Source organism: Amblyomma maculatum, chromosome 6 (assembly GCF_055883805.1).
Source record: "Amblyomma maculatum isolate TAMU_Amacu chromosome 6, ASM5588380v1, whole genome shotgun sequence".
NCBI classification, from domain to species: domain Eukaryota; kingdom Metazoa; phylum Arthropoda; class Arachnida; order Ixodida; family Ixodidae; genus Amblyomma; species Amblyomma maculatum.
The window spans coordinates 155,016,332-155,035,783 of record NC_139349.1 but is presented as its reverse complement, the minus strand read 5'-3'; the positions used below and the strand labels follow the sequence as shown (position 1 = coordinate 155,035,783).

Below are 19,452 nucleotides of genomic sequence, written 5' to 3'. Positions count from 1 at the left end.
TCTGGTGAATTATAATTACGTGATACCTTTAAATGGTAGCGCAAAACAACTTGGGGCACTTACAGTACAAGTTTCATACATTGTAATGTACTTGTGTCTTGCAATGGTCAAAAAGTGTGCCACGATGGAAGCTTGGACGTGTTGGTGACGGTTTTCTTGCCACATAGCGCTGACATCTATTCTATACCACTAAAATGCGGCCGGAAATACATAGGGCAGACAGGCAGATGCTTCAATGATAAGTTCCGGGAACATAGCAATGATGTCTGGAATGGTGTGAGAGGGCATCTGGTTGGTCATAATAACGAAAAAGATGGTAAAACAAAAAAGTGTCCTGATTGTCATCCTGATTTTCAACGCTCTTCTGTCATTGATTGCCACAAAGATCAGCTCACCAGGGAAATCGTAGAAGCGTTCAATATACTATCCCAAAAAGAAGATACGTGTGTCAGCACCGCCTCAGTGTTTTTATCTGACAAGATAATGCAATTACTGTCTTCCAATCTGTGAATGTCGCTCGACGATAACACTGTTTGAAAGCTTCCTTGTATGTTCAATCGTTTTATGTGTCCTCTTCATTGTTAAGATAGTGCTTATATTGCCTTCTTTCATGCAGTAAAAGTTCAGTTGTAAGTTAGCGCCCGTCCCGTGTGTCTCGCTGTCTCCCTGTCTGTTTAGCGCTATGTGGCAAGAAAATTTAAAAAGTGCCTTAGTTTTCCTTTCATGCGCTCGATTACTGATCCCAAAGACGTGGGTTCGTTTTCGACTGCGGTGGCGATTTTCGACTGAGGCGAAAAGAAAATTGACCATGTAGTGAGCCTTGTGACTGTACGTGAAAAAATAACAAAAATTAAACGTGGTCGAAATTGAAGGAGCACTCCACTATCGCGTCTGTCATAGCATGAGTTGTTTTGGGGTGTTAAGCGCCATAAACCATAAAGATTGCACATTTTAATGACAATATTCTAATGCTCGTGGTTCCTCGTATGTTAGACATTTAATTATTCTGAATTAAGATAACATTTTGTCTTCTAGATTCTCGTTGTCCGCTCGCGAGAAGTATATGGGCTGCTCACCAACCTTTCTCAATAACCCTCAATCAATTTGAGCAGACGAAGTCAAGAAAGGAGCTGCTTGTTAGAATATACATATGAAGCAGCCAACGAAAACTTGTAAAACAAAGCTGGAAGCTTTTATATTCATTTTGGGGTCATAATGTTGGGAAGTTAGCACTAGTTTTACAGTTTTACTTGCAGGGTGGTCAAACCGGATGGAGGAGAAAAAGCATAAGCGCGCGGATCCCTTAATGACATTGATACTTTATAAAAGAACTTTGGCATTATAAACAAACTGATGTTTAATGCCTTACAAAGTAATAGATTTTGCTTTTGCTTCCTGTAGTTTTTCTTTCCCTCCAAATGGATTATTTGCGGTTGCATATTTTGGTACCGATTCGCGACTGATGCTGATTCGTGTTGTTACAGCCCAGTTAAACTTGCGTCAATTGATAACAAGACAGATTGTAGTGGCAGGCCATTTCTATATAGTTCTTCGCTTTGCTTACTAAATGGCGTACACTCGTCTCTTGTAATGCTCCACGTTAAAAGCACCAGTTGTCAGATGAGTGGCTAAATATCGAAGTAACCAAAAGCAATGTTTTAGTTTCTCACACCAAAAGACATCTTTAATTGTCGTCTAGTCAGTAGCTATTTTTGCTACTAAAACCAAAAAAGTTAGCACCTAGAGGACCCTTTTTTTTTTTTTTCGTGCCATGACTAAAAATCGGGGAAGAGGTTCGTTGTAGACTCGAAATCTGTTCAACTAGCTTATTGGCTGGCTTGTTGAAAACCGTGCTAAAACGGTGCTATAACAGTATAAACAGGCTCACAATCACAGTCAGCTGATGCTTCTTCGTTAAATCGATCTCAGAATGGAACATTTTGACAGAAGCGCAAGCGTATTGTGTTAATAAAAATATCTTTTTTTTGCCAAGTTTTAATCCTCTTGTTGAAATTCTTCGGGGGCTGCGGGTTAATATCTGAATAAAGAATAAACAAAGAATGCGGGACAGCAGCACTACCTTGCCGTCAATTCTATGAATTTTTTTTTCTTCCAAATTTGGGACGCCATGCAGTCAGTAAGTCCACATTACAAAGGGCATATTTTCTCTGCCAGAAAACCCGCTGTAACACGACCCAAACCTACACAAACCGACACGCGCGTTCCTCCTCTGCTACAGTGTTCTAGAATTGAGAAGTGTGCCGTCTTCGGTGCGCGGCAACGGGAGCGAGGTGGTCGGCGGAGCGATGAAAAGCGTAGGTGGCGCTGTCAGTCGCAGGAGCGCATCAGAAGCGCGCGCGCTGCAGAGAAAACGTTCGGGGCGTCTTCTTCTGCGGCGTTGATTCCGTTGCATCGCTTTGTTCGCTGTCGTACTCTGATGCGTTGTTGATGATTGGTCAAGCAGGATAATATGTGTCTATAGATAGCGCAGTCACATTTCCAGTTCGTCCCCTTTGGCTCTTGTGCCTTCCCCTACTGAGCACTCTTTTTTCGTTTTTTTTTTTTTTGTTTTTTTTTTGTTTTTTTTTTTTTTTTTTTTGCTCAGTGCGCGCCCTTTCTGATTGATGAGCTTGACCGCTTGGACGTCGAAGCTACATTGAATGCCATTCCTCCAGATGATCATAAGCACAGTTCTAAGTCGCAGCTTATAATACTGCAGTATATTTCGCTTGAAAGTTCATGTAAAAATTAAAATGCAGTACTTAGTCTGAGTATTTTATTTTGAGCAAATCACGCGCGCACAAAAATGAGAAAATGAATTCATGTCAAACTTCGACCACGAAGGTCTTCTTCATCCGTCTGCGGAGCTTAGCTCGTAAACACGTTGGAAGAGTCACATTTTTTTTTTTTTGGTTCAAGAAATATGATTAATGCAAGCAGCATTCATGATTTCGTGATGCTTTTCAAAGCACAGAGGTTCCCGAAGCTGGATGTCCTACCCATGATAGAGAAAGGACGCTTTGCATAGTGACGTTCTACGTCCAGATGCGATTCCATTTTTATGTGAAGTCACAAAACCAAGAGCAGAGCTCTAAAGCAGATCAAATAAAGCATCTGAAGTTGAGGAGGCGCAAATAATCGTTTTTGAGGGCTCTATTTAATGACTCTGTCCGCGTCTTGTGTGCTTTAAGATATAGCAGCTTAATTCATTCACGTGCTTGTAGTTCATTGTCATTTTCATATAATTTAGTAGCATTTTATATGTTGGTACCATATTCTTGAGCTATTTATTTATATTCACTTAAGTCTCGGATTGTTTACCCTGCTGGGTTTTGAAGTCGTCCACTATGTGGTTTTTTGCATTTGTATGAGCTCTCACTAATCTGTTTCGTAATTTTTGTTTCATAAAACTGCCTGTTTATGTGTATCCCCCCACATTCAAATAAGTATTCAATAACCCCTGACATAATTTCTGTCTCTAAGCAATCTTCACATATCTCTAATTACATATGGCGCAAGCAATTAAAGCACGCTAGCCTAGCCTGAAACACCCTCCATTGTTTTTTTCAGTCCACGTGAGCGTCGATGGTGGACCGCAGTCTAGCCCGCATAAACCGGCGCATCCGATAATAAAAATCTATGTGATCATAAATATACGTTAGACATTCGTCACTGGACCTCCCGTTAACGTCTGAGAAATAAAGCACCGAATACGTACAGGAAATTTCTTACTGTGGCTTGTCAGTTCATCGGCAAGTTTGCAACGAATACCTCAAAAATTTATTTGGAAAGGTGGCACTACCTGGTGGCAAACGTGAAAACTAACATTGGTGCTCCTTTTGCATTAGTCACGAGATGGCACTAAGGGTGCGCACTATGGGGCACAGTGGCGCATCATGTAGGCTCCCTCTCACTATGTAAAACCCCTGAATAAAGGGGCTTTAGAACTATCGTCAGCCTATATTTTGCGCAACATATAGGCTCCTAAGCAATGTGTAGAGATATTACTGAAGCTGTGAGGGACGCCGTAGTGAGCTACGCTAGAAATTTCGGCCACCTGGGGTTCTTTACCGTCCCCTGAATGTGCTCAGCACAGGAGTACCTTGCTTTGCACTTAGATCGAAAAATCGGAGCAGCGGCCGGGGTTGGGCCCGCGTGAAGACGCTGGAACAGGGTGAGCGTGGGCCGCTATGGGGGCCATAACCGCTCAAGTACGCTTGTATGAGAACTCAGCTGCCCCCATTCCCCTCCCTCCTCACTTGGCTTCATCCCTTGATAAAATTTTGCTGTAACCTAACCTAGATTGAACTTCTGCGTTTCCATAAAATTGGCGACTACAGTGATGTTGTACTAGGCAAATTTACAATGGTGACACCGAATAAATGCATAAAACGGCAAGGGTTACAGAGGCTAGACTGAACTGTGGCTTTTACTGAATAGCAATCTTTACAGAGGAGCAGGATGGCGCAGGTACCGTGCTGAGCGCAATTTGGTGGCTGGTTCGTTCTGCGCATAAATTCGAGAAAGGGCATAGAGTGAGCGAGTATACCTTTGAAGTGTACAAAAAAATAAAGAAACAAAAAGTAACATTTTTTTCTCAATGAAAATGTATTTCCCACGTAACTGGCCCGTGTCTTTGGGTTTAGCAGTTGAGTGTCCTAACATTCAGCTAACGAGACGAGCTGTGTCGGAGATAATCAGAAGCACTGAACTAATCTTTACCAGAGTGGCAGTATCCATCCTGACGTGAAATGCAGGTACTGTCCTCTTCCCTGAGGTCATAAAAGTTATCATATAGCAACAGCAACGACGACGAGCTAAGCGTAGGCATTAGTAAAACGCAAGTGGAGCATTTGCGGGTTAAGAGGGGAGATACGAGTTAAAAATATTTTCAGCGCTAAAAATTGTTCGAACATACACATTTGTAGAATTTGTATGTACACAAAAGTGGAGAAATTAAAGCTATTATACTGGTACTTTCGAGATGACTAGAGAAATACAAAGAAAAATTAGAAACATGGTGACATCCGTGAAAAGCAATCGGAAGTAGCTTAAAAGCAGGTAGGTGGGGATAAATATTAACTAAAATTTAGTTTAACGTAAATCCTAAATGAAGTTAAATGTAAATCGTATAGATAATTTATATATCAATATCGTTACATGAACAAAAGTGATTTTATTTATTTTTTGTTGAAACATGATGGTCGGTCCCAAGGGGCTATCGCAGGCGTGGTGAGTAAAATAAACGTAAATGAGTGCTTGCATGCGCTCATTCATTCAGGCATGTATTTATGCAAGTACATACAACACACAGTTAAAAACACACAAAAGACAGAAGTCACTGTCTTTCAAGGACATCCAAAAATGGTGGAAATGCAAATGAATGAAGTTCACCAGGCAGTATGGATTCTAAATTTCAACACCTCGGGGATAAAGCTGTATTTGTTTGCGTCAGTGGGTGCGCATATTGCAGGAATATTTTCACTAGTACCGTCTAGTTGATAGTGGTTTAGATAAATGACCACGGGTGCTCTGTGCCACGCGACACAGCAAATGAATGAATGTGTAAATATAATTGAGACTATCAGTGTCCAGGCGTATCGAAATTGGGGTAAAAGGTAATGTGCTCAGTTTCGACGAGGCCTAGAATTCACAGTGGTTGCTACGGCAAATAAAATGAACGGCCTTCTTGCTGAGAGTTTGAATTTTCCGGGTGTACAATTGCTGATAGGGATTCCAAGAACTCAATAAGCGGTCAGGTCCGTGTCCTGTCTGCTAAATGTTTTGTATCACGTGGTGCTGGACGCAATGTGCGTTGAAAATTCCCGATCCTTGGAAATAGTTTATTACATCTTTTATTGAAGTTCTTCAACCAATGCCTGCTGCGTGTAAACATCCGTCCGACTACTAGTATTCAGTAACATTAGGAACAAGCCGTGAAACGAATATGCGAATGAGAAAGAAGACAATGATTTCTTAACAGACATGAACAGCGTTTTACTAAAGATAAGTTTCATTTTGAACCATGTCGCATCACTGACATATGCAAGTACATCCGTGTAGAATTATGGTTGGTTGGTTTGTGGGGTTTAACGTCGCAAAGCCACTCTGACTATGAGAGACGCCGTAGTTGAGGACTCCGGATATTTCGACCACCTAGGGTTCTTTAACGTGCACTGACATCGCACAGCACACCGGCGTCTTGCTTTCCGCCTCCATCGAAAAGCTGCCACCGAGGCCGGGATTTGATCCCGCATCCTTAGGAACAATAGTCGAGCGCCGTAACCACTGCACCACCCCGGCGGGGTGTGTAGAATTGTGGTAACGTCAGATTGCAAATATGCGGATATCATTACTATAAGGAAAGCTAGAGAGCCACCGGCGAACCCACACTCTTTGTCCCATCTCACTGACTTCATGCCTCAGAAACGTATGTGGGAGAGTAACCCAGCATGCAGTCCAAAGTGATGAAAACAACCTAATCTTTCTCCTTCATGCTAGAATTTCGCAAGGGTGTCTGCATGCATCATCCCTTCCTCAGAAAAGAGATGAAGAGGACATTCACAAACACGGCTAAAAGTTGTTTCTTAAACTAGTTCTGGAAATAGCCTTTGACTATATCGGTCACCAAATAATAGTACAAGAAACAAACAATTTCAAATAGGGAGAGAGAAAAATCTTCAAGTACATAAAGGCTTTCCTTTCGGATCGGGTGGCCACCATATAGAAAATGGAGAGATGGGGTTACCCACAGTACCCATGCCAAACGATGGCACACCGCAGCGCTCTATACTTTATCCATTGTTATTCAACATAGCAATACAAAACCTACTTTGTATATTAGGCAAATGTTTACCGCCACTAAACCTAAGTAACCAGAGCGAAAGCTTGGACGTTTGCCGATACGGACTTCACGTTCTTCCGAGGTATCGGCGGCGGCGGCGGCGGCGGCGGGACGTCTCGTTCGATCCGCATCTCTTCGTCTCTGTGCGGCAGTCTCTCGGCGAGCTACGTCTACTGGCTGATCGCATTCGGCCTGTCATCTTCGCAACCTCTGAGACGCAGACAGTTCATGAGGCGTCTCGCCTGGGTCTTCATGACGACTGCTGCCGTTAAATTGCCGAGAGCTGTTGCGATCCGTTGGGACCGGCTATGAGGCAGCGGAGGCAATCTAGACAAAGCAGGGTCCCGGCCTCAGTGTAGCTGCGGTTAAGGGACATCATGGTTGTCACATGAGTAGGCAGAGGCGAGCGCGCGGTTACACCTCGGTTTCGGCAGCAGCGGCTGAGTGGCTGCATAACTGCCACGGGGTTTCTTTTCGGTTGAAGGACAAACACGCGCACACGGCCTACGAGGCGAACGAACTATGCAAGGGGGTAGTGAAAGCTGCGGCTTTTAAAACCCTTAACTCGCAAAGATATCGGCTTCACCTTCTATGCGGACGACGTAACCATATGGGCTACGCAAGGATCGTTGGCGTAGAAAGCAACAACTCTGCAAGCAGCTATTGACGTAGTCGAGGAACCCGCCGAAGAGAGCGATCTTCAATCCTCCGCGGAGAAATTAGAGCTTGTCAGACTGTACAAGATCAATTACAAGTCCCCTGGGGAAATGCAGTTGAGTTCTAACTCACAAACCTGAAAATAGAAGAAAAAACAATATGGTCAGAGTTTTGGGGTTTTGGTTGCAAAGCAGCTTGAGAGCGGGTTATACAATTAAATTTCTTAAAGTCAGTTCAGTTCAGTTCAGGCGTTCAGTCGTGTCCGACTCTTCGTGACCCTATGGACCATGTCACGCCACGCTTTCCGGTCTCTCACTATCTTCTTAACATCACATAGCTTCATCTGCAATGCCTCGAGAATGCCATCTAACCATCGCGTTCGCTGCCTACCCCTTCTCCGGCGACCCTCAACCTTTCCCAACATCAAATCTTTCTCCAGCGACTCCTCTCTTCTCATCAGATGACCAAAGTAGCTGAGCTTTAACTTTAGAATTTGACCCTCCAATGAGCAGTCAGGGTTTATGGTCGACAATATCGACTGATTTGATCGTCTGGCAGTCCAAGGAACTCTTAAGAGTCTTCGCCAGCACCACAATTCAAACGCGTCGATTCTTCGGCGGTCAGCCTTTTTCACAGTCCAACTCTCGCATCCATACATTACAACTGGAAAGACCATAGCACGGGTTATACGGATCTTGGTTGGCAGACTAATGTCTCTGCTCTTTACTAGGCGGTCAAGGCTAACCATTGCTCTCTTTCCCAGAAGCAGGCGTCTCCTAATTTCATGGCTGCAGTCTCCTTCCGAGGTAATCTTGGCGCCCAAGAACAGAAAATCTGTCACAGCTTCCACTTCTTGTCCATTGATGCTCCAGGACTTGATAGGGCAAGACGCCATGATCTTCGTCTTTTTAATGTTCAGTTTAAGCCCAAACTTCTCACTCTCTTCTTGTACGCGCATCAGAAGTCTCTTGAGATCCACTTCACTTTCTGCCATTAAAGTGGTATCATCCGCATATCTAAGGTTGTTGATGCGTTTTCCAGCGATCTTCACTCCAGCTGAAGACTCGTCCAGACCGGCCTTCCTCATGATGCACTCTGCATATAGGTTAAATAGGCAGGGCGACAGTATGCAGCCTTGCCTCACCCCTTTCTCAATCGGAAACCAATCAGTAAGACCATGCCCAGTTCTGACTGTGGCCTCTTGCCCTTCATAAAGGTTCCTGAGGAGACAGATGAGGTGAATTGGAACTCCCATCTCTTGGAGAGCTTGCCACAATCTGCTGTGATCTACGCAGTCAAACGCTTTCGCATAATCAATAAAGCAGAGGTAAATGGGTTTCTGGAACTCTCTTGCTTTTTCCATGATCCAGCGAAGGTTGGCAATTTGGTCTCTAGTTCCTCTGCTTTTGCGAAACCCAGCTTGCACGTCCGGAAGCTCCCGATCCATATACTGCTGCAGCCTACCTTGCAGGATTTTTAACATCACCTTGCTAGCATGCGAAATAAGCGCGATCGTGCGGTAGTTGGAACAATCTTTGGCACTGCCTTTCTTTGGAATGGGGATGTAAACTGACCTCCTCCAATCCTGTGGCCACTGCAGGGTTGTCCAAATCTTTTGACATAATGTATGCAGTGTGTTCTTAAAGTCACATTCATTCAAATACCAAGAATGATGGCAATGGTAACCTGGCAACAGAAAGGGATGTGGGAGAAAGACGCCCTCTGCTCAGTACGAGCCCTAAACGTAAGCAGGATTACCTACAGGCTCGGCTGTTAAAGGATTAGAATTGTTAGCGAATGCAAGTCCTTAATGTTGGCTTCTACGAGAGAAGATACACGTAAACCAGAATTCCAGGCACACGCACCACGAGCGGCAGAAGGGTGCCCTTCAAAAAACGTGATGAAGCCATTGCAGAATTTTTGTTGCGCAATTGCATCACCCAAATCATACTTTCTGTAGAGTTTCGTATGGAGGCGCTGTGGAGACTCTCTAGAAACTGCCACCGATTTTCTGATTTGAGCATGATGTCCTAATGTGTCATAAGGTCATTTTATGGTGTGTTGGGAGGGATTGCTGCTGAAGGCGCGTGATGGATTTTTGTGGAATGGTCCAAGAACATTTGCCGCCGATGTCTCGAGGTGCATTTGATGTCTATAATACAACCATCGGAAAATGCGAAAAAAAAGGAGGAGGAGGGGCCGGAGAAGCTAGAGGTTGGTAAAAGAGGAAGAGGGGAGAAGAAAGGAGAAAAAGAGGGCCCGGAGCAGCGACGAGAATTAGGGAATGCCAACTAAGAAATTGCCAAGTATGTGCACGGTGTCGCTCAAAAATAGGCACGCGCTAAAATATACAGAATTTAAACATGTATTGTATCCTTAATAAGCAGAAAGAAGTAAAAATGGCACAGATGCTAAGGCCAACTGTACATTTTCCCACTTGAACTCACTCCCAGCAGATCATATAGATGAAACGGTCGCCACTATCTCTTCCAGGGCGGTTTCAGAAAACTTGTAGCAGGCATTCCTTGAAAAACAGATATAATAAAACAATCTTCAATTAGCTTGTAGCGAAACATTTTCCTTTTCATTCATGTATGAGAGACACACATGATTGCTTGGTAATAAAGGAAGCACAGCGCCGTAAACAGAAGACGCATATTTCCGCGAGTTGTCTCGGTAGTGCGCCCTTCTGTCTAAAACGTACCCTACAAGATAGTCGAACGTTTCCTTTATTCCAGGTAACAACCCTATGATTGCATGCGAAGTTAAAATTTCAGACTTTAAATTTAGCACCAAGCCTGGCCATACCAGCCGAATCACTCACCCACCACTGTACACGCGCCCTGGCTCACTCTGACATATATAATGAGTAAAAGTTTCCTCTTTCTCTCTGGCATGAAAATATCCAAGCGCGTGCTCTAATTCGGCGAAACTGATAAAATTCGGCTGTAAGGAAACCACCACACTACTCTGGCCTGTTGCATCTGCCGAGGTAAAGGTGGCGCGCCATGTGGGTTCACGTTGTGCTTACCTGCCCAATTTGGGGGAATACGACTTACTGTACATACAATAACTTCAATATCAAACATGAATACTTTGTGAAATCGTAAATGCTTCCCTAACTGGATGCCCACCTGACTACTTGGTCCATTAGGCATTCAGGATATTCCACTCAGTATAGCGCTGTTGTGAAGGACATATGTATTTTGTCTCGTTTCTTTTTTTTTTTGCATTTTAAGAGAATGACAAAATGCAAGGCAAAGAATGCGAAAACTATGCAGCGTCGTGCAAGCACTGCAAGATACAACACTCTTGAGTGCACTGTATTATACCAGCTAGCAGGAATTATAGTGCTTCTCACGGAGACCAAAATATCATTTACATGTATTACTGCAAATTGGCTCCAAGAGTGCTCACTGCAAAGAGCGACGCCGCGACAACGCTTGCAGACGTTGGCTGTTCGAACCCATCAACATTTATAACAGCGTGCATACCAATGAAGGATGCAAAAGTAATCGTAGCGCACAGCCAGTAGTCCGAGCGCAAACGCGCTATCATTCACATCTTCTTGGTCTTCGTATGAAACGAATGTTTGGAGTTAAATTAATATTATCTTTGATGTGCTTGTGTGGGAAGAATTTCTATGGCAAGGGTAGATGAAAAAAGTTTGAGGGATTTCTATTTAGTGAATTTCCGTAGTGAGGTTACATCAAGATTTTTTGACGAGTGCGCATGTACTGGATTTTTATAGTGTAACCGCATCAAAGGCTACTATGGAGCATTAATAGATGTTGCTCCACAAGACCTGAGTTTTTGTCGACATCATGTTGAGCCTATAGGACACCACGAGAACTCAATAAAAATTTCATATGCATTTTTGCAAGGGTAGAAGTAAAAGCAAGTACAAGCCCTGGCAAAACAGTTACCCAAAGACACGGAAGCGTCATATGTGGACATCGGGGCCTGAGCCGAGCTAGGCAGGTTCACGATAGCTGCTTTTGACAACCCGAAGTGGCGAAGTATCAGAGCTTCGATGTATGCTAAGAATTTTACGGAAAAACAATCACTCGCCATAGCCGTCACCATCAAGAATCAAGACCAACAGGGAATTCATCGAACGTCGTAATTACCGACTCTCAACCAGCCTCCAGAGAGTACCTTGTTGGAAAACCTCGACGAAGGGCGATATTTCGCTGATTCTTCACGGACTTTTGCCAACCTCAAGAAAGGGCTTGAACCTTGAGGTGTACTCCAAGGTTCTCCTTGTGGTTTGGACGTTTCTCAAGGAGCTTCCAGGGCTGCGACCTTCGCGGAGGCAGAATCCTTTCGTATAATGCCATAAACAACACACTTGCTGCTACATTTTTCGATTTTGATGTCCCAGTACGAAACGTACCATTAGCTACTGCGCTGCCGGAAAAAAATATATGTAAGCCTAAAAACAGCTTTTCTACATCACTATCAGCTGTTGCAAGCTTTGAATTCTTTAAAAGAGGCATAACATATACCACATGACTTATTTTTCAATCTGCAATAGCCTTGTTGGCAGAAGGGACAATTAGAAAGCATTAGATGATGATTACTTCTCAACAGGTATTTCTTTACTATAGGTATTCATACATTGTACAATAACGTTTCTGTTATATTTATGCATTTCTGACGATTCTTCTTGAGGGTTCATCTAATTCCGTGTTTCAGATTCCACGGTTGAATCAGCGATGAGTATATTAATTGGCACAAGCAACGGAATGGACTACTACTTAGATTTGCACTAGTCTGGCAACCCAATTTATGACATCAGTGTATGTTCCACGCATTTGGGCATTTTCAAGCGACTGTCAGTCCGCACTGTAGTCCCCCAACAGAACAAGTTAAGTACCGTTGGGTGCGGGGATGGTGTGTGAAGTATGTACCTAAAATAATTCCAGAGGCTACCATAATGCTGGATGCTATTGTGCTACGATGGATACGTGGACATTTCCGTATTCCTTCAAACGTCGACCCGGAAGCAGCGGCTGTGTGGCCATGCACGAGTAACCACATTTGAGGCGTTCCGCTCTTGAAGTCTGTGTCGTTTCCTGATTTGCGTTCGGTTTAAAATCAGCGAGAAGATTTAGCTTGAGCCAAGAAATTAAAATCCTAACCTAAATATAATCGATCCATTGTTATTGACTGTTCTATTATCTCTACACCGATCTTTGAAACACTCATTATTGCTTGCGCTTGGTAGCAGCAGCCTACATAGACATTCCTACACAGAACTGGCCGCACAGACAACCGACATTTGCGGCTATGAAAGGTGTTCGCATTTCTCATTGGACTAAGTCGTGAAGAAGGATTTGAAAGCTTTTGATAATAGGCAATCTCCGATGTCTAGTCTGCGAAAACGGGCACTCATGAATATGCTGTGATTCCTCATCGACAGCGACATTCGGAAGTGTTAGGTGTTACTTTAACTAACTTTACTTTAACCTAATTTAATTACTGAGTGTTCTAATTTTCTTCATCAGTTTCTAGTGAGCCTTTTATGCTTACTTTCTAATGCTGAAAAGTTTTGCACACTATAGCTATGGTACCAGGACAATGATTATCGAGTTTCGCATTTTTTTGTCAATGTCGATGTCCTTTCTGTGTCCATATCTATTTGTCCATTCATATATTCCTATGTCCTTATGTTTTGTATCACTGACTATCGTGTTTAAAAATTACTTTGCATTACAATACTTACGATCACCCATCCATTATCTTTTTCCTGACACTCATACAGGGTCTTATTTGGTTTGTGTGCTGTGAAGTTGTATTTTTGTTCTTTTTCATCGGGTTTTACAGCGTCACTGAAAATGGTCGCTTAAGCTTGTGCAAAACACTTGCCGGTGCCGCTATCAGACACCAAACTCTAATCAAATGTTCTTCTAAAAGAGGATTTGGCCGTAATAATCATCGTGCCTGTGAACAATTCCTCGAATTCCTCGATACTTTAAGCAGTTACAACTAAATATAGCCCTAACAATTAACATGGTTTGCCCTCCTCGAGGCCCACAGACGACGCTTGATTCTTATGCCCAGCAAAGCTGGCGATGTTAAAAGCAGACTAGAATTACGTGCCATAATTTTCTAGCCAAGAATTGCTTGTCACGGACCGCGTTGTATGTCGAGGAGCTCGCCCTGGAAAGCTATGAACCGTGAACTCACCACATTTACTTCCGCAGGGCATACGGGGAATTGATGGCCTGCCTGGACCACCGGGGTCGACGGTAAGCGTGCCTATTTTGGTCTCTTTCGCTCTTCGCTCTCCTTTCGTGAATATCCACGTCACGTTGCTTATTTTTGGTGCTCTGAAGAGACAACTAAAGGGCCTGAACGTTCCACTGTGTCAAATCGAAAGCGTCCGTAGACTAGAATGAAATATTAATAAAGAATATCCGGGAGCTATTTATAATGAACTTTTCTGTAAAAGTGCCTGGTTTCCTGCATACATCGTTTTCATGACATGTAATGGGGTCTTTGTCGTTTCCATGATCTCTGACTGAAATAGTGCGCCATCTCAATGAGGAGGGAGCATGCATGACACGCGGCACGTTTCTAACACATTTCCACTAAGCCTTGTGCATTGTCACAAGCCGGTTAGGCCTTCATTATTCGCATTACAAAGGCTTCTCAGCAACAACATTAAGACGGGGAAGGGGGAAGGAAAGGGGAAGGGGTCTTATTAAATGCGCTCGAGCATACAAAGTAAACAGTGCACGGCGGCAATATTGTTCGGACAGCTTCATGCACACTTTGACTTGGCACTGAACACAATGGTGAGGAGAACTATTCGCATTTTCATTGATTGTTCTGGTCCTTTTCAAGGGCGCTGTTGGCCGACCCGGCCCTCCAGGATTCCCGGGATCTCCAGGAATGAAGGTGAGTTCAACACTGCCCTAGAAGGAAATGATACATCATTCCTTAAAGTTGCTGTTTTGGAAAGCTCATGCATGCACACTGTATATGTTTCACACGTCAATATATTCTTGTTAAATTTATCTAATTTGAGCTATCAAAGATCGCACAAAACACTTTCATGATACAGTCGTTCTGAAAAAAAAAAATAAATAAATAAATCAGGAAACCGTGTGCGCGTTGCAAGAAAGTCAATATTTATCTCTAAGATGCAGGGAGGTTTTTGTCACTGAATCTTTTTGTTTTCATTGTGGAGTTCATTATCTTTATTTCGTCCACATTAAGAAGTTCGAGAGCTGTAAAATATTTCTCAACGGTGCTTCAAACTCAGCCAAAATGAAAAAAAGTCAAAAATAGTTAACTTTGATTTGAATTTAAATACATCTTCAATTGGTCAAAATCTTTCAGAATACTCCTCAGCATGTTTTAACTTTACTAACGCACCAAAACATATTGCATTACAACGCTTAAAGATGTAAAAAAAACATAGAGTAATTATTTCATGTTTGTTATTCCTTATAATGGGTTAGGGCTACCACTAAATGTGCAACCCTGAGGAATTCGATTTAATGCCGAGTGATTACAGTTACAATTCTTCCTGTGCCATATTCAAAGCCTTTTCAATGCTTATATTTCTTGATGACGGTTTTCATAACTCCTAGAAATGAGAATTCGCTATTTTGCGTAACATCTTGAGAACAGACCACTGACCGTTCAACGTTTACCAAATCCGGCAATATTTCAATCGGAAGATGCCTTAGTATATGCAATCGATTTCATAAAATATATTTCTCGCTGACTGATAAAAATGATCATATGTTTTTGAAGCCGATTTTCTTAGTCTGCATTTCTTTACTATGTTGAGCAAAAAAAGGCTTCCTGTCAAATTGAATTGGAAGCCTGTTGCACATCATGGAGGCGCCATATACCGTTTCAATGCGGCACGGTTTGGTACGTGAAAAATAGGCTAAAACAGACGCTTGGGCGAGTTGGCTATCCATGAGTGCAGATAGCGCAATCTATTTAGTTGAATACCATAACGGTTTCTTTTGTTGGTTGCTCCCAGTGTATATATATTCACGGGACAAGCAATAAAAGTTTCAGCTGAAAGTCAGCGCTCGTTTGTGTCCTTCCTACGTCCCCGTCTTTTTTGCTCTGTTTGTACTCATGGGAAAAAGTTCTCATGCTTTCCCCTTCGAGCTGAAATAACGTTCACAAAGTAGCAAAATATAGTCTACGTTATCTGATAAGTCAGTCAACATCGGTACTTGCCTAGATTTTCCGAAATCGAGAAAAAACTGCTCTCGGTGGCGTGCACAATTTTCGCAGAAGAGAGTCGAAAAGCTATTTTGACATGGTGCGTCATCTGTCGGGCAGCGAGGCAAGCGCGCCAACGGCCGGGATGGAGCTTGCCTCACTGCTCGACAGATGTCGCACCATGTCAAAGCAGCGTTTCGACTCTCTTCTGCGAAAATTGTGCACGCCACCGAGAGCAGTTTTTCCTCGATTTCAGAAAATCTAGGTGAGTAGCGATGCTGAATCACTTATCAGATAACGTAGACGATATTTTGATACTTTGTGAACGTTATTTCAGCTCGAATTGGGAAGTAGATTTTGCATAGGAATTTTTTAAATCCCAGCCCCCAAATATTCAAGTCCCTGCAGATATATGTGTAGTACGTACTCTAGACAAGCTTACCAGGCATTGATTGCCATATTATATCTGGAGGAGAGTTGGAAGACTAAGCGCTTGGGCGGCCTCTGCTGGCTGCTCAGAAGCGCGCAGTGGCAAGCTCATTCCAGAAGGCACATACAGTGTTAAGTAACTTTAAACACTGCGCTTTTTCGCCACTACAGGGTGACGCTGGTGGACCGGGGCCCAAGGGTAGTCAAGGTCTTCAGGGCCCGCGGGGAGAGGCGGGAAAACCCGGAGTTCCTGGGGAGAATGGACTCATGGTGAGTTTCCCGCTGATTCAGCTCACGCACACGGTCGGGCGACATGCGCACTCTTTAAACTGCCGCTGAGGACCACTTCCTGTAGAGATAATTTTCAACAAAAATCATTTAAAACCATATTTTTGTGTGTTCTAAAGCAATGGGGGCATTTATGGGTGCAGGAAAAGAGCTTAGAAATGAAACCGTTATCTTATGTTCGGTATGAACTCGTGATGTAAAGGCAGTAAGAGGCACCATGAACACTTTATGGAACTCCATGCTGCCAGTGTAGTATATGGGGTTATGTTCCTCAAGGCAATCACCAGTTACTGGACTTGCCATGAACAGTTTATGGCAATTATGACGATGCCTGTTTTGCTGTCTTTTTTAACTGATTTCGGTAATAAACAAGTGATTTTCAAGGGTGTAGCGTATTTATGAGTTCAAAACGTAATCTGTCCATACAGGCGAGCCTTTGCGTGCGCATAATGTTCCTTTACCTTAAAGCCCCACCTGAGAGTCAATAGTAATAATGGTATCTTCACTTCAACTCATCATTATTTTAAAAGTGAAACCACTCTCACAAGCCGTCTATTCTAACCTTTATTCTTCCTGAAGTTTAAATGCCTTCCATAGAGGGGCCTCATACAAGGAGGACACTGACCATCGAACTGCTGCCAGATGAATAGCCATCTATCGCGTCGATGGATAGAACAATTCTTATTGCTAGACTAAACCTAATAATGCGCGTGTTTAGTAGTGTTTTTTGTTTTAAGAGAAAGTATTAGTCGCTGACGGTGGCCACTTGAACCTGGACATTTACTTAATTTACGTAGCAAAGCATTTCTCATTCAAAAGTCTGGAAGGCAACCATATTTATGGCAATCAGAGGATACGGGTCGCGAAAATTAAAAAAAAAAAATAGATGTCAGCTTTGTGTCATATAATGAAATAATTAATACCAAATAGCTAAGTTACGTAGGATGGCAGTCTGGTCGGCTCTTTCTACTCGTGCGTTTATAGATGCGACCGCTTCAAGGAAAGTCACTCGTCATTTTCATTAACGTTCTACCTTTGCCTCTTTTCCAGGGACCTCCGGGTAAAGATGGCGCTTCAGGAGAAAAAGGTGTCCAGGTTTGTGGTTTCCTTAGCTGTGTACTGACTTTTATAAGCGCTCACTTGAGCTGGTGCTGGTGAATGTGGAACTCCACCGAATTCTACAACAAGCAATTTGCCATTAGCTTGCATACCGATATGCATATCTAACGACGTGCTAGCCCTCGGGTATCCTGCACTACATTTTCTCGATCATCAACGTACTGCTTTTTGAAGTGGTTTTTAGGGCTGCCTTGTACGTGATCTCAAGCCCAAGGATCTGCACCGTGTGCGCGCGTGTCTCAGCTGCGTTCAATATTCATAGCGATTACTTGCTCCACTGCATTTAGACGACAGATGAGGCAAGAGGCCAGCATTTAAAATGTGTATGCCACAGAAAAAAGATTGTCTATTTTCATAAGACAGAGTATTAATTTCCAAACCAACATCAACGTAAGCTGCTTAGATAGTGTAAATCACCCCCGGGTCACGATGAGGATCCAACGGCGCCAGAATGTCCATGTGGCTCATAGTGCTCGATATTGGGCGAGCGAGAAATCATAGTTGAAGGTTGTGTTGCAATTATAGAAGAGGCTCTAATCTCTTAGCGATGAATTAGGCGCGGCTTGGGCGCCTCACCGCGCTGATAAACTGGGCAGATAAAAGCAGTGCGATGTTTTTGAGTCCTTCAGTCCATCAAATAATCATAACAAATTCCATGGAGAATTTGGAGCTTGCCAGAGGGCATTAGAGCGCTGTCTTCTGTAATATTGCTCTAGCGGACAGCAACACTGTCGAGATAAAGTGTTGCGTATTGATCTAGCACTAGGCTTGTGCGTATTCGTGAACTGCAATGATGTGCGACACATCTCAGTAGTTTCGAAATGTAGCGCTCGTATCAAACGAAAGTGCATGGCAGCGCACGCAGATAATTGCACAGAACACGAGGAGCTGAACTAACCACTCAATCTCTTAACTAAGGCGGCAACAGTCTCGTAGAGTGTAGTACAAGCGTAGTAAGCATGCATCGCTTTTCTTTGTCGCAAAGGCTGGTATACTAAACGCTTACTTGAACCCACAAACGCACGATTGCGCGTTAATATAATGCCGTGCTAAAGTTCACTTGATAGGCTCGTGGAAACATTGTAAGTCATCGGGCCATGCGACGATAGTATCGCTCTGTGTCCCTCCTAGGAACTGCAGGGGATTCGCTGATCTGCAGTTCCGACAACCTTGGCCAGATACATGTAAACGTTCATTATAGCAAGGCTAAAGTTGCCAGGATTTTGCGACGATTTTTCATTGGCCGCACCACGGCCTCGCGTCTACTGCTCGTGGGGTAATAACCGCAACTTTGCCTTTTGCAGGGTGACACTGGACCTCCGGGACAGCCGGGCTTTCCAGGGGCACGAGGACCACCAGGCCAGCCGGGCAGCAATGGATTACCGGGGGTGAAGGGTGCCCCGGTGAGTGCCCCGCGTGTTTTGCCGTGTTATAACGTGTGTTTCGTTCACTCGAGCGAAGTACAACACTCAAGAAAATTTTCAAACCTGCCAAAATCGCGCGTCATGTCGTCGTTAGCACGCATACATTGGTGCCATGATAACTGCACTCTTGCCTTTACTTTGCGGCCACGAATAAATAAATTTAATTTTTTTTCCGATCGACGAGAAGTACTTGTTACTCAGAAACGTGGTTTTAAACACTGTAAACATGGCATGGCACATTTTAGGCAATACTTTTTTTTTCCGCGTCTCTTCACTAACTGAGCTCAAATCTTTCCCACTGTGACCAGCCAATGCATACTGTTTAAATCGTGTTTCATGATGACAAAATCTTTCAAACGTTTGTAGTTTCGCCCATCCAGCCTGAACCTTGACAGGTTCTCTATATCGTGCCAGTAAAGGCCAGACTAAGTCAGCAGCTCTAGGCAGGCAACAACCTTTGCCAGCTCGTACCCTTCAGCGAGGACGTATCCA

At 43.5% G+C, this 19,452-nt stretch overlaps 1 protein-coding gene across 1 annotated transcript in view; it reads left to right on the top strand.

Annotated features, from left to right (window-relative positions):
* The window catches only part of LOC146187110 (uncharacterized), a 151,646-nt gene that overhangs the window by 65,966 nt on the left and 66,228 nt on the right, over window positions 1–19,452 (top strand). The window contains exons 16-20 of the mRNA XM_084608182.1: window positions 13,711–13,755; window positions 14,354–14,407; window positions 16,301–16,399; window positions 17,468–17,512; window positions 18,841–18,939. Of these exons, the coding sequence (XP_084464308.1) occupies window positions 13,711–13,755; window positions 14,354–14,407; window positions 16,301–16,399; window positions 17,468–17,512; window positions 18,841–18,939 (342 nt within the window). The remainder of the gene's footprint in view (window positions 1–13,710; window positions 13,756–14,353; window positions 14,408–16,300; window positions 16,400–17,467; window positions 17,513–18,840; window positions 18,940–19,452) is intronic.